At 37.5% G+C, this 15,263-nt stretch overlaps 1 protein-coding gene across 1 annotated transcript in view; it reads left to right on the forward strand.

Moving 5' to 3' along the window:
* MGAT4D (MGAT4 family member D) overlaps positions 1–15,263 on the forward strand; it is a 61,903-nt gene that overhangs the window by 10,737 nt on the left and 35,903 nt on the right. The window contains exons 2-5 of the mRNA XM_014784482.2: positions 5,157–5,315; positions 7,903–8,040; positions 12,434–12,567; positions 15,069–15,115. Coding sequence (XP_014639968.2) covers positions 5,157–5,315; positions 7,903–8,040; positions 12,434–12,567; positions 15,069–15,115 — 478 coding nt within the window. The remainder of the gene's footprint in view (positions 1–5,156; positions 5,316–7,902; positions 8,041–12,433; positions 12,568–15,068; positions 15,116–15,263) is intronic.

The following is a 15,263-nucleotide window of genomic DNA, read 5'->3' on the forward strand; positions in this document are numbered from 1 at the left end:
CTTGGGATACACCCTCAACTCTCTTGTTCTCTCTCACTTAGTCATATCCACTTGGCTAAATCACAGTCCTGGTGAAATCCAGTCATCTGTACCCTGTTCTCTCTCACTTAGTCATAGCCACTTGGCTAAATCACAATCCTGGTGAAATCCAGTCATCTGTACCCTCATGACTGAATGTGACTGGAGTGAAATAAACAGCCATAGTGACAGTCTCACTTCAAATTCATAACCACTGACCTCAGGTGGGTCTTGCAGGCTGCTTCAAGATCATATTACACTTTCCTGTCCCATCCATCCTCCTATTTTCCTAGAAAATTATTTCATACTTCTTTCTTTTCAAGTCTCTAATACCTTGTCCCACTCCCACACACACACACTCAGCTGATGGCTATGCTCCCTATTTCACTTAGAAATAGAAGCACTAAGAGGAGAGCTTCCAAAAGTTCCATAATCAATGGGAAGGTCACCTTAGTTAGGGTAACTAGTGCCTAGTTACTCTGTGTTCTGTCTTATTATTATAGCTACAACTGTCCGTGCTTCTGGCTAAAGCCCACCCCTCTGTTCATCTACCAGATCCCACCCCATCTTGTCTACTTTCACGTGTGTCATCAATTTTTCTCTCTTTCCTGGATCATAGTCATCAGCATACAAACATGCTATTTTCTCTCATCTTAAAAAGGAAAGTGAAAAACTCTCTCTTGACGCCACTCCTCACTCTAATTACTGCCCCATTATCCTACCCCCTCTTACAGCAAAACTCCTTGAAAGAGTTGTGCAGACCTCCTGTCTCTAAGCCCTCTCCGCCTGTTCTCTCTTGAACCTGCTCCAGCTAGGCTTCCACCTTCATCATTCCACAGAAACCAGTCTCGTCAAGGCCCCAGGGAGTGTGCATTGCTAGGTCTCTTGATGCACTCTGAGTCCTCATCGTCTGTGTCCTGTTCAACAGCATTGACAGTTGATCCCCCTCTTCTCCCTGAAACACGTTCCTCATTTGGTTTCCAGAACTCCACACACTCCTGAGTTTTCTCCCACCTCACTGCTAATCCATCTCAGCCTTCTTTACCGGCCTTTTCTCATTTGTCCAGCCTATAACTTGGAGGGCCCCAGTATTTAGTCCTTGGGCCTCATCTCTTCTCTATGCGTCCTCATTCCTTTAGTGATCTCGTGGATCTAAACACAGATCTTCGTGCATTCATATGTCCAGACCAGGCCAATTCTCTGTACTCCAGACTCACATGTGCAGCTGCCTACTGAGATGCGTAATAGGCATCTCAAATCTAGTATGTCCCAAACCAAAGTCCTGATATTCACACCAAAACTTGCTTTCCCCCATCTTCGTAAATGGCTACTCCCTTCTTCCAGCAACTCCTCCATCTCTTCCTAACCAAGTGATTTGTATGTGAGGAGTAAAGTGTGGCTGGGATCCAGCAGTGCCTTTTATTAGTCATTGTCCTTTCACTGGAGGTGGATTGAGGGGGGAATCCATATATCTTGTGCCACCACCCACTCACTAGTGAAGACGACAGATCTAGACCCTTGAGTTCTAGTGGTTGTACCACAGCAAGTCAGGACTTCTGTGCAACACCCACTGCTGGAAAACTACCAGAACTCTCAATTTCTGAAATGTTTAGCCAATCGAGTCTTTCCCTAGACCTCCACTGTCGTATTTCAGCAAGCCCAACTATCCACAATACCCGAATCTACTTCTTTGTATGTGGACTCTATTGATGCAAACCCTGTGGACCCATATAATATGAAAATGTTTTGCATTTGGGGGACTCAGTGTCAAATAACTGGAAATGGGGAATCACTAGTGACAGAACTTAGGGAACCAGCTGAGTCTGGGTGAGGACTGGAGTAGAGAGGATCTCTCCAACCCAAGGGGAAGAGACAAAATATCTTGTTCGAGAGTAGAGAAGCAGTGGTTTACTTTCCTCTGTTGTGTCTTGGGGTGGATGATCCATTGAGGCTTGGCAGAGAAATATCAAGATATTAGTTTATTAGCTGCTTCGTATCTTCAGTCAGGTAGCTCAGGCAAGACACAAGTTTTGTTCCAAGCTGGCCTGTCTGAAAGGTGAATGGGACCAGCAAGATGGATACACAGTTCTGTCAAGAGGGGTCACTTGTGCCTATGGCCAGGGATTCAAGACCTCTAAGAACCAGACACTTAGGCACTTTGCTGGATTTCAAGACTGAACTCTCTGCCCTAGGCTAAGGCTAGTGTGAGTCGAGGCAGGGATGAAGGAAACAGCAGGAGATAAGACTGGGATAGTATTTTATCACTACATTTTCTTGCTCCATTTTATAAGTGAATCTTAATTCGTTTGCTCTCAAATCTATAATACCGGCCCTAATCTCTCCCTTGAACTTCAAAGTCAGATAGCCAAATGTTTGCCACATATTTGGATGTCTCACAGGCGTCATGACTACCTCTGGCCCTGCTCCTTTTTCTTTTTTCCCAATTCAGATCCAATACCAGGTTAGAAATCTAGTAGGCATGTTGGAAACATACGAGGGATTCTCATCTCCTCTCTCTCAGTCAGGTTACTAAGTCTTTTCCAGTAAAAGCTCTCAGATATTTGTCATATTCATCCCCTGTTTCCCAATCCTTTCTGCCCTGGTTTATTCTTTTATCATCTCTCACATGAAACTATTATAACTGTAGGTTCCTAACTGGTGGTTTCTCTGGCTTTAGTTTTGCGTTCCTGAAACAATCCTCTATATGGCCACCAAAATGATCTTTCTAAAACAAGTATTGCACCTAATGGTCTTCAGCTATGCTTCTCAGTTGAAATAGATGTGCCCATGATAGTCTGTAGTGGTGTTCCAAAACATACAAAGTCACCTGAGAAAAAAATTGGGGGGTAGTGGAGAGTGACTCCATTATCTTTACATGAAAACAAATAATACTGTGGAATGGGCTACAAAATTTGCACACATTTTAAAGAAATTTCACAGAAATTCTATGAATATGGTGGGTTATTTCAGGTTATGCCTTCATCTGCATCCCTTTTATTTAAATTCACTGGCATTAGAGGTTTTTTAGAAGAAAGGTTTGAGAAACACTTGTCTTAGGAAAAAGTTGAAGCTCCTTATCAGAGCTTATCAAAAAGATCAGCATAAACAGATCCTTCTTTTAACCTCACTTCTGAATTTTCCCCATGTTGTCCCTGAGATAATGAACAGCTTCTAGGTCTGCAGAGACTGCGTTTTGAATGCCTCTTTCTCACACTGTGTTTCAACTAGAATGCCTTTCCTTCTTCCCTTGACTGTCTAACTCTCACTCCTTCAAGGGTCTGCTTAGGCATCATGTCATCCAGAATCCTCCAACTTCCTGTCCTCTCCCCTCCCAGCTGTCTAGATTCTGTCCCCTGTGCATACTATTATCACTACATCCCAGGGCTTGAAACCTTGTTCTACTGTGTCCATATCTCCTCCAAGGGGATATCTTCCATTTCGCTCTCCTAGAATGGGCATTTTAAAGTGGACTCCTGGACCTTCTCCCAGTAGCTCATTTCCTCTCTCAGAAGACGAGGAGATTAATCTGAATGGTGAGATTGGTCAGACCTGACTTTTATAGGTCACATTGACGAGGAGGCAGAACCAAAATGGCAACTTGAGCCATACCTGACTCGTTCTCTTGTAATATCTGTCTTACATACTCTCTGAAAGAAGGGCCAGCTCCCTCTTTACTTTTTCCTCCAAAGTAGTAAGGACGTGTGATGTCATCCCCTTTGTGGCTGCGGCTCCACTGTTGTCCCGCTTCTCTTTCAATGACAGGGTGGGAGTAGGGGTAAGTTAACTTGGGTGGGGAGGTAGGACATCCCAATGCACTCTGCAGTACACCCATTGTCAGAAAGCCCCGAATAAAGCTGATAGCCCCTGTTTGGGGTTGGTGTTATCTCTGTGTGTGCTTAATTAGTTAAAACTCAAGGAAAAGGGAATCTGTAACATCAGAAAGATCACAGTGGTTTAAATTATCAATTAAGTTAGTTCTACCAATTGGTCTATACATTTCCAAAGGAAAGTTTATCCTTTTTATTTTTGTATGTCCCTTGGCACAGAGCACTTGGCAAATAAGTGGTGCTTAATTTTTTATTTGTTAACTTTTTTCTGATTATAGAAGCAATGCAACATGATTTTAGAAACAAAAGAATTTTGTAAAAATAGGAAATAAAAAGTGATCCAACAAACCAAAGATTATATGTTAACAAAATATAAACTTGCACACTTACTCTTCTCTTTTTTACTATATATACATATACTTTGTTTTACAAAAAGGAAATTATACATAGTTTTGTTTAAAAAAAAACAGTTTTTACAACATTGAATATTGAATATTCTTCTACAAGGTGGTTTTCATAGCTGCATGGTATTCCATTTTTACATGAATGAAGAGTAGTCCATTGATAGATAATATTTATTAGACATTTGTCAAAGCATTTTTTCATGTGCTTTGCCACTTGGTTTACATGCATTATCACATTACATTTCACAGCTCTGAGGCAGGGATTTTTATATTTTCAGTTACACATGAAGGAACAGAGGCTAACAAAAATTAAACAGCTTATTGAAGGTTTGCCACAAATATTAAGTGGCAAAACTGGGCTTCAGTTATACGTGATATAGCACCAGAGCCGTCAGAGCTCTTAAAATGATATTCTGTAATCTATTTAGCATATTTTCATTGTTCAGCACTTAGGTTGTTTCTGATTTTCTTATAATGATAAACAATGCTGCCTATGTTGAACATCCTTAGAGCCAAATCTGTGTACATATTTCTGGTCATTTTCTTCAGATAAATTCTTAGAAATAAAATTTTTGGCTCAGTTGGTTTTTCTCTCTAATTACAAATCTAATACATGCACAAAATGGAAAATTTGGAGAACATAGAAAAGCACAAAGTAATAAAGCAAATACCATTGGTAATTCCACTTTTCAGATATTTTATTCTTATTTTCAGTCTTTTAGGTGTGTATATATATGTACATATATATTATATGTATATAGCACTATATATATACATACATATATAGAGAGCTATATATATATAGCTATATTGAAGCATATATTTTACATTTTTGTTATATGTTATAGGAAGTTGTATGATACCATTGCTATGTGTATGAACATAAATGTATATGTTTTCTTTGCAGGTAATCAATTAATTAATTGTAGAAAGCATATTTTGGAGTTTAAGGAAAATATACTACGTTTAAAAAACAAAACTGAAAGAAATCGCCAAGAACTGGTGAAAGCCTTGAATAAAATGAAGTACGAAATTACACAGAGAGAAAATCTATTAGCAGACTTAGGTTTGTGTTGCTTTTGTTTTCGTGTATGGTGATTTGTTTGTTTTATGTTTTGTGTTTGGAAGTTTAGATTTTATGCTTTCTGATTTTATTTTTAAAATTTTTTTTATTTCTTTCTTTCTTTTTTTTTTTTTTTTGTGAGGGAGATCAGCCCTGAGCTAACATCTATGCCAATCCTCCTCTTTTTGCTGAGGAAGGCTGGCCCTGAGCTAACATCCGTGCCCATCTTCCTCCACTTTATGTGGGACGTGGCCACAGCATGGGCTAACAAGCGGTGAGTCGGTGCGGGGCCAGGATCCGAACCCGGGCCGCCAGCAGCAGAGTGCACGCACTTAACTGCTATGCCACGGGGCTGGCCCCATATGCTTTCTGATTTTAGGGCATTTCTCCCAGTAAATATAACTAAATCAGTATTTGTCCTTTTATTGTGAGACATGCAAAAATCAGGTAAGAGACATCACTGATACACTTCCTCCCATCTCTACCTCGAAAATGATCTTCCTGTGTTTTCTCTCTCTGTGTGTTGCACCAGCATCCATGATCCATCCAACAGAAGCAGCCAGAAACCTGAGCATCATCTCTGACTCCTCCCTCTCCGTCTTGCATCCTTCCATGTCAGTCAATAAGCAATCCTGTCGATTCATAATCTTACGTATCTCACAAGCCTGTCCACATTTTTCCATCACCATCTCTACTACCCTAGTCGGGCCACCTTCGTGCTTCATCTGAACAGACTCCTATTTTTTGTCTCTCTCTCCGGTCTTGTACCCACCTCTCTATTCTCACTGTAGCCAAAGTGAAGCCTATATTGTCCTGTATATCAACCTTCAGTGGTTATATACAGGACAGGATTTCTCTAGGATAAAAAGTCCTGCCTCGTGCTTCTCCCTTTGTAGTCAGATGCTTCCCCCACTCTTAACTCCTGGTAACCACCGATCAGTTCTCCGTTCCTCTAGTTCTCCCTTTTCCAGATGCTGTACAAATGGAATCATACCATGTGTAACCCTGTGAGACTGGCTTCTTTCACTTGGCTAGATTCATCCAAATTGTTGTGTGACCAATTGTTTTCTTGCCTTTCTGTTGCCAAGTAGCATTCCACTGTATGGTTGTACAATGGTTAGTTTGTTTATCCTTTCAGCAATTGAGGGACACTTGGGTTGTTTTCTGTTTTTTTGGTGATTAGGAATACCTGTTGCTATAAACATTTATGTACATGTTGTTGTATGAAGAGAATTTTCATTTCTTCAGGATAAATAGCTAGGATTGATGAGCATGTGGTAAGTGTATGTTTAACTTTATAAGAAACTGCCAAACTGTTTTCCAGGGTGACTGTACCATTTTGCATTCCCTGCAGCAATGTGTGAGAGTTCCACTCACTCTAGTTTATGATAGACATTCTGATGTCATGGTTTTAAGTTCTATTTCTCCAGGGACTAATGATGTTGAACGTTTTTTATGTGCTTACTTGCCATCCATATATCTTCTTTGGTGAAATGTCTGTTCAGATCTTTTGCGTGTTTTTTACTTGGGTGGTTTGTTTTCCTGTTGAGTTTTGAGAGTTCTCTGTATATCCTGGGTACATATCAGGGGATATGTGATTTGGAAATATTTTCTCCCAGTCTGTGACTTTTCTTTTCATCCTCCTTATGGTGTCTTTCAGAAAGCAAAGATTTTTAGTTTTGATGAAGACCAATTTATCAGTTTTTATGTATTATGCTTTTGATGTTGTATTTAAGAACTCTTTACCTAGCTGAGGGTCATGAAGATTTTCTTTTATGTGTATGTTTTTTTAATTTTATAGTTTTAGGTTTTACATTTAGGTCTATGAGACTTTCAAGTTGATTTTTATAAATGGAGTGAAGTATAGGTCAAGGTTCAATCTTTTTCCTTTGGATGTCCAAGTGTTCTAGCGCTGTTTGTCAAAAAGGCTGTCCTTTCTGCATTGAATTGCCTTTGCACCTTTTCAAAAATTAATTGGCCATATTTGTGTGGCTCTATTTCTGGATTCTCTATTCTGTTCTATTGGTCCATGTATCTATTTTTACTGTAATAACACACTGACTTGATTACTGTATTATATATTGTGAATTAAAATTGGGTAGTGTGAGTCCTCTAACTTTGTTCTTTTTCAAAATTGTAGAGGCAAATTCAAATGAATAGTACAAATGGAGTCATTAAATGTTGAGGGGCTACAAAATGAAATTATAAAGATATAAACTTTAATGATGTGGTCTTAATCAAAGTAGCAGAACAGATCAATTATAGCCTGATTCAGTTATACTCCCTTTTTTGGAACTGACAGTTCTATTAGTCTCTGATTGTATAGCTCATAGTGCTAGGCTTAAATATTACCTTTTAAATAAGGTATAAATATTTATATATTTAAATAAATATGAATCAGTAATATTTGAGCTATATTTTGTAGCCTTATGACTTTCATAATTTACATTTAATAGTATTTCTTTTATATATTGAATACTAAATTAATCTGTGAATTAATTTACAAACTCTCATTTAAGAAAATTGTACCAGAGGGAGAAAAATCCCTATAGTTGTGAACTCAGAAGCCCTATTTTTTTCTCTCTTTCAGTTGAGAAGAAAGTGAATACATCAGATAAGAATGAAACAGTATCTAATACATTTGAAGTCTTAAAGTTCTTTTTCCCTCATCTAAAGAGAGTAGGCAGAATTTATCCTGATGTAATCATTGGCAAAGAGAAAACAGGCGGTAAGAAAACTTAAAATTGGAAAATCAAAACAGATATTTTGATCTTTGGGAACCTGCTTTTAAGTTTTAAAATGTAATCCATTAAAATGATACTCAGGTTGATATATGGACCACCAGCCTATCCGGCATTAATTTGGATTACCAGAAATCAGTATATTGTCTGGCAGAAAAAATTGTTCACTAAGTATTGGGAGACTTGAATTCAAATTCAGTTTAAATACAGATGCTTTGAAAATAAGTCAGTGTAAGTCAGACATACATTGAGCATCTGCTAAGTGCTTGGCAACTCTTTTCTCCCTTGGTTTTGATAAATCTATTCTTAGCTGGTTATCTTTCTATTTCCCCCTCTTTCTGGGGACCAAAGTCAGCAAAAGCTTTGCAGAAGAGGTGATGTTTGAGCTAAGCCTTGAAGAATGAGTTCAAGCTCACCAGGTATAGAAGAAGAGAAAAAGCATTTGAGTTAGAAGCAGGGATATTGAGGCCAAGTCTCAGAACGCCTGCCATTCTCAAAACCCTCGTTCATTCCAATGAGTGAGTCACTCTAGGTCGCAGGCCAGCAAACCAGAGCCCACGGGCCAAATGTGCTTGTTTTAAAGTAGTTTGTTAGCGCATAGCCATGCTCATCGTTTGCTTGTTGCCTGTGGCTGCTTTCACACTACAATAGCAAGCTGAGCAGTTGTAACGGAAACAGTATGACCCAGGAGCCAAAAATGTTTGCTATCTGGCCCTTTGTAGAAAAGTTGCTGACCTCGCTCTAGGTGGTTCCTAGGGAATCAGCAGTGCTGTTCTATGTCACATGCCTCTGACAGGCCTGTTGTGTTGGGATGGGGGTGCTGGATGACATTGTTTAATGTCGACTGAATTCTCGATGTGTGCCATACACTGAGTTATTACGTTTTCTTTCATTATCTCTTTTAATCTTCACAACCCAATGCAGTAGGCCCATGATTATCTCTATTTTACACCTGAAAAAAATTGAGGCTTGGCGAGAGATTAAGGAACCTTTTGAGATCACACTTGTAAGTCTTTAACTGCATCAGATTCCCTCTTAGGAGTATTTTGATTGTGGCGTATAAATATGCACATATACCTGCTTATACTCGTGTGTTTGAATGTATGAGAGAGTGTATGCTGGACAAAAACTAGAGTTTACAGGAAGAGGAGTTGAAAGACACAGAAAAAAAACCAATTCATAGAAACTATAAAATATCAGGTACCAAGAATAAGCACAGCCTTGGAAAAGCGTCAGCAAAGACAAGCTGAAGCCCATAATATAGAGTGAGAAGAAAGAGGGAGCGAGATGTTGATAATTGGGAAGAGCAGTGGAACTCCTGTGTGGGGGGTTGGGGTGTTGAGATAACCCAGTAATCAGAGCTGTGTTAAATCCTGAATAATTTTCCAATTTCCCAACTGTTTCCTGATTTCCAGCCATGCTGTATATATACTGATCCTTCTTGTGAGGCCCCTTTGGTGGCTTTTCTTAGGTTCTTGGAAGGACCAGCTTGCATATAACCTTTCATTACCAGAGGTAATATAAAGGGAGATTTCGTTCCTGGTAACTAAAGCATCCTAACACATAAAACATTTGCAAAAGTATTGAAGCCCGTAGCATGGCCTACTGGGGACTCTATCATCAGTCTTATTTATTCTATCTTCTGAGTATATCTCAAATAATTTCTGCTCTTTATAGCCTCTCTATAACTACTTTTTATTGAGCCCTTCATTTCTTGCCTTGTCTATTTCTATAGACATGTAGTTTTTCTCATGACTTTAGTATTTCTAAAGTCAGTCCATACTTTCCTCAAAGGTAAGTACTAAAATGACTAACTCATCTTGCTCAACTCTTGCTTAGAATCCTTCAAGAGATCTTCAGTGCATACAGGATGAAGTTAGCTCCTGGACATGGTATATGAACAATAGGCTATATCTTTTAAATCTCAATTTATGCCACTTCCTCCCCTTTCCAGCAACCCCAGACCACTAGCAGTCTCCACAAATAGACCAAACTCTTTGAGACCTCCATGTATTTGCACATGCTGGTCACTGCTTATAATGAGCACAACACCTCCTGTCAACCTACAACTAATTTGTCATGTAAGTCTCTTTTCCAGTATGACTTTTCAGCTTAACTGACAACCTCTTTGTGAGGTCTCCCATGTCCCCTCATTTAACAAGCTTCTGCCCTGTGCCAGGCACTTGCTAGGCCCTGGGGATATAGTGGTGAACAGAACATGGACCTCACTCTCATGGAGACAAATGAGAGAGCAATTATAATATAGAGTGACCAGTGCTATGATAAGGGAAATGCAAGGGTGGGCCAAGTAATCTATTCTCAAGGAATTGGGGAGAACTTTCTGGAGGAAGTGACATCTAAGCTGAGACCTGAAGAGTAAAAAGAATTGGAATAGGCTAAGCAGGGGAAAGGTAGGTGATGGATAGTGGAAAAGTGGAGGATGGTTGTCCAGGTAGAGGAAAAGAAATGTGAAAGGTCTAACAGCAAGAAGGCCTGGAAAGAAAGTGTGGCTTTTGTGCACATTTGGGACTGGAGGTATGGGCAGTAAGACATGGGGCAGAGGCCAAATAATTCAAGGGGCTTGGCCATTCATTTATTCATCCCAAATTTATTGACATTACTATGTGCCAGTCATTACATTAGTGCTGGACTTATAGTGGTGAGCAAGATAGCAGCAGTGTCTGCCCTCACCAAGCTTACATTCCAGCTAGAAAGACAAATGGGTAAAAATAAAAAGGCTGATAAGTACTATGAGAGATGAAGTAAGAATACATAGCTGGTACACCCAACCTAATTTAGAAAGGATGAGTAGAATTAGCACAAGGAATCTGAAGAATGAGTGGAATTAGCACAAAGAATCAGAAGAATGTTCTAGGCAAAAAGGAATGGCATGTGCAAAGGCCTGGAGATGAGAGAGTGGTATTTGGTCAATTTGAGAAGTTGACAGATGTTAAGTAAGACTGGTTTGGAGTGAAGTAGTTGAAACAGAAGAGGTAGGTCTGGACCAGGTCATTAAGGGCCTTGTAAACTTTTGTAAGTGTATTCCTTGTCCTAAGGCATGGGAAGCCATTCCAGGAATTGCATTTTAGAGTGGATCCCGCAGCTTGAAACTTGACTCCCGCTTCACATCATCCATAAAAATCAATTCCAGTTGCATTGTTCATCTAAATATGAAAGGCAAACATAAACCATCTAGAAGACACTCAGGGGAATATCTTTATGACCTGGAGATAAGCAAAGATTTCTCGACAGGAATCAAAAAGTACTAACTATAAAGGAAATGGTTAATAAATTGCACCATATTAAAATTAAGAATTTCTATTCATAAAGAGGTAAAACATTGAAAAGGGAACCAAGAGTGGGAGATGATATTTGTAACACACATAATTGACAAAGGAGTCATGTTCAGAATATATAAAGAGCATCAATAAATCAATAAGAAAAATGCAGACAACTCAATAGAGAAATAGGCAAGAGCTTAAATAGGGATTTCCGAAAAGAATACCCAAAGGCCAAAAACATATTTTCATATATGTTCAAACTCAGTAGTAATCAGGGAAATACTGATTCCTTCTGTTCTCACTCAAGTTCAATATTTTTTTCTTAAATAAATGCTTCTCAGTCTGTTGTATACCAGGGTCCTGATTGTTTTGACAATTTTTTTCCAAGTCTTATTTTTCTTCTTAGGGAGAAGATTTTCTGAGTTCTTCACTCAGCCATTCTGGAAGTCCTTATCCCCAGCTTAAAGGTGGGGAAATTGAGCTGGAGAGGCTGTGTGTCTTGCCCAAGCTCATACAGCCAGGCATGGGTGCAGCCAAGACTTAGTTTGGGCAGAATCTTAATATTTATTTAGGATAACATGGAATCTCTTCTCCCAGTGCTTCAGTCATTATTGTGCATTAAAAGTCACTTAGGGGCATGGATTCATTCCATCAAATCATTTGGAAATTACTTCATACATTTTTTTCACAGACGAAAGTATTTCATAGTATTTTTCCTATTTTGAGTTCCAGTTTCTCATTAGGAAGAAGAGTAGAGAATGAGCCAATGTATGACATTTTGTACCCAGTTAGATGAAAGCTATAATAAATGGAGAGTGGTTAGTTTTATTTTTTTCCCAAATCCTCCAACATGAGAATATCTTGGAGTCTATTTAGTGCATTTACTAACAATCCACTGCAAATTGAAATTTCCTCAAACAGAAAATGAAATATGTGATATAAATTAACAGCAGTTTGAAGTATTTTTGTAATACAGTTTCAAACACTCTTTTTATGACCATACAACTAACCCAAACATAGAAATAAGCATAGATATTAATGCTAAATTATGTTTTTCTCTGTGGTTTGAAATGATGATTCCATACTCCTATGTCTGCAGTTTCCTTTGCGCTGGGCATTTCCACTGTTAACAGAGGAAATCACAGTTACCTGAAGCAAACACTGACCTCTGTTATCTCCAGGATGACTCTTGCAGAAGAGAAGGACTCTGTGGTGATTGTCTCTATTGCAGATGTATGTATGAAAAATACGTAGCTCTCCTCACTCCCAACCTGTAGTCTCCCAATACTCTTCCTCCATGGTAATCACTGTATCATTTTGAATTTTTTTCTTAAATTTAAAAAAGCAGTTCATCGATGCCTTTTTGGGGTGACAGACAATATATTTAATACTTGTTCGACACGACCAAGAAGAAATTAAATACGTAAATCTAAAAAGAAAATAGAATGGTTCCATGTGGAGAAATAGGATTGCGTTGTTAAATATGTTAATAGGAGCCCTGTATACTATATGGTCCAGAAATTACATTTACAAACACAACAGTAAAGTTGAGGCTATAGTAATAAAATCTGCCCAGCCCAATAAAAGGTTGATATATGGATCAGGAGATAATTTACATTAAGTGACAATAACTACCATTAATTGAAGAACTCTGAAGGATTGTGGACAATTTTTATATACAGTATTTATAATCTGCATTACATCCCTGTAAAGTAGGTATTACTATTCTGATTTTACAGATGAAGAAACTGGAGCTTAAATAAAGTAAGTGACTCATGGAGTAATTAGTAGAACAGATTCAAATCTAAGTCCCTCTAATGGCCCCAAAGTTTTCAATCTTGCCTCTAACGCCACAGAAAACCATAAAGTACTATATAAATATTAACACCGTAAGATCTTTTGGAGGGGAATTTGGCTGCATGTATGAGATTTAAAATGTGTATATCCTTTGTCCCAGAAATCTCAATTCTGGGAAGTTATCCCAAGGAGATAAACAGGCAAGAATTTCAAAATAATAAAAATACGACAGTATAGTAGTACAGTAGTTGAGAATAGACTCTGGGTCTAGATAGCCAAGATTCAGTTGCCAGCTTCTGCACTTCCTGGGTTGTGAACTTGAACAAGTTACTTTGCTCCTCTGTGCTTCACTTCCCTTATCTGTAAAATAGTGATGATCATATTACGCATGTCACAGGGTTGTTTTGGAAATTAAATTAGCTAACATATTTGAAGTGTTTAAAATCATGGGTGGCACATGGTAAGTGTTCAATAAGTATTATTTCAAGGATTTTAAGTGCACTGTTGCTTTATAAAAGCATGATATTGGAAACAACCAAAATATCTACCAACAAGAGGCTGATTAAATACTTATGTCTACATTGCAATAATCTGTAACCATTGAAAGGAGAATAAATATCTAAATTCACTGACATGAAATGATGTCCACATCATATTGTTGAGTGAAAAAAGTTGCAAAGCATCACATTTAACGTAATATTATCTATGTAAAATGTGATAGAAAGAGAAGGAAGGAAGGAAAGAGGAAGAAAGATATACAGACAGATGAAATGTATAAAGAAAAAAAGAGAATGCGCAATGATGGTCTCCAAAATATAAATAATAGTTATCTCTGGATGTTGGGAGTTAGAAGGATCTTTGTTGTCCTTTCTTTATACTTTTCTCTATTATTTGACTTTTCTGTAATAAACATGTCTTTGAATGCAGAAAAAACTCCAAACAAAATAAGCAATTGAAGAATAGGAAAATATAAATAAAAGATTAAACAATCATTCTCTCCAAGTTTAATTTCTTAATATTGGAAGCATATACATAATCTCCAAAATGTTTTGTCATATTTCCCTGTGTTACATATTATAATCTTTATTTCTTTGCTGCTGACACAATGCACATCTGCCTAAAATGTTTAGACCAATAATAAAATATTGGGGGACCAAGTTTAAAATGGAATATAGAATACTTAAGAAGTGTAAATTTAAGAAGTGTAAATTTAGTACTGTGTTTAAAATATAATAAGCTAAACAAACTAATGATATACATTCAGAGTTGCCTTTCAGAGTACTCAGATTTGACAATAGAACTATCTTTATTCAAAATATTTTCATTATCCCAAAATATATTGGGAATGCTTGTAGGCCCTGAGGCTACATCTTGTAAATGCCATCAGTTATGTAAAAAAAATTATCTGAGAATAAACCACTAAAAGCTATTTACAAATGAGGCTGTCATCTAATCTAGCATAATGTTAGATGAAGAGTAGACAAAGTTTGTTGATGAAAAAAAAATTTAGGAGTCAAGCTGAGTAATACTGTCTGGAAAAATGTGGCGTAATTTTGAAGTAAGCTTGTTGTCATATAATACTAGTAAAATGAAGACATTTTCAAAAAGATCGATTCTTTGAAATAAGCTATCCCAATTTTAAGACAAAGCTGTTTTAGGTACATAAGTTTTTGCGTATTAATTTAAAAAATTTTTAAGTGTAAATAATGTGTGGTCATATTTCATAATGTGACAAAGGGAGAATGAAATATTTTTGGTATTCAAGTCAGATCTTTTAGACACATGGATATTTTAAATTCTTTTATCGAAAGTGAAAACACTAGAAATGATTAGGACATAATGACATTCCACACATAAACTAGATTTACTTGTAGCAAACGTGTTAGTAAAACTATGAAACATGCTTAGTTTCAGTAAAATATTTTTCTCATTTTTAGAGTAATGAAGATTATTTAAAATCTGTTGTTGACATGATTACAAAAAAGTAAGTACTGTTTGATAAATTTAAAAATAGCTGTTCTTTCATTTTTCTATCCAATTATATTATTTTATTAGTGACCATATTCTTTTAATGAGTGTAGCTGTGCAGAAAGAACCTGTAGTTCTGTCTAAGCTGTAATGAAGTATAACTT

The sequence above is a fragment of the Ceratotherium simum genome, chromosome 12 (assembly GCF_057802395.1).
Source record: "Ceratotherium simum simum isolate JZ-2026a chromosome 12, ASM5780239v1, whole genome shotgun sequence".
NCBI lineage: Eukaryota > Metazoa > Chordata > Mammalia > Perissodactyla > Rhinocerotidae > Ceratotherium > Ceratotherium simum.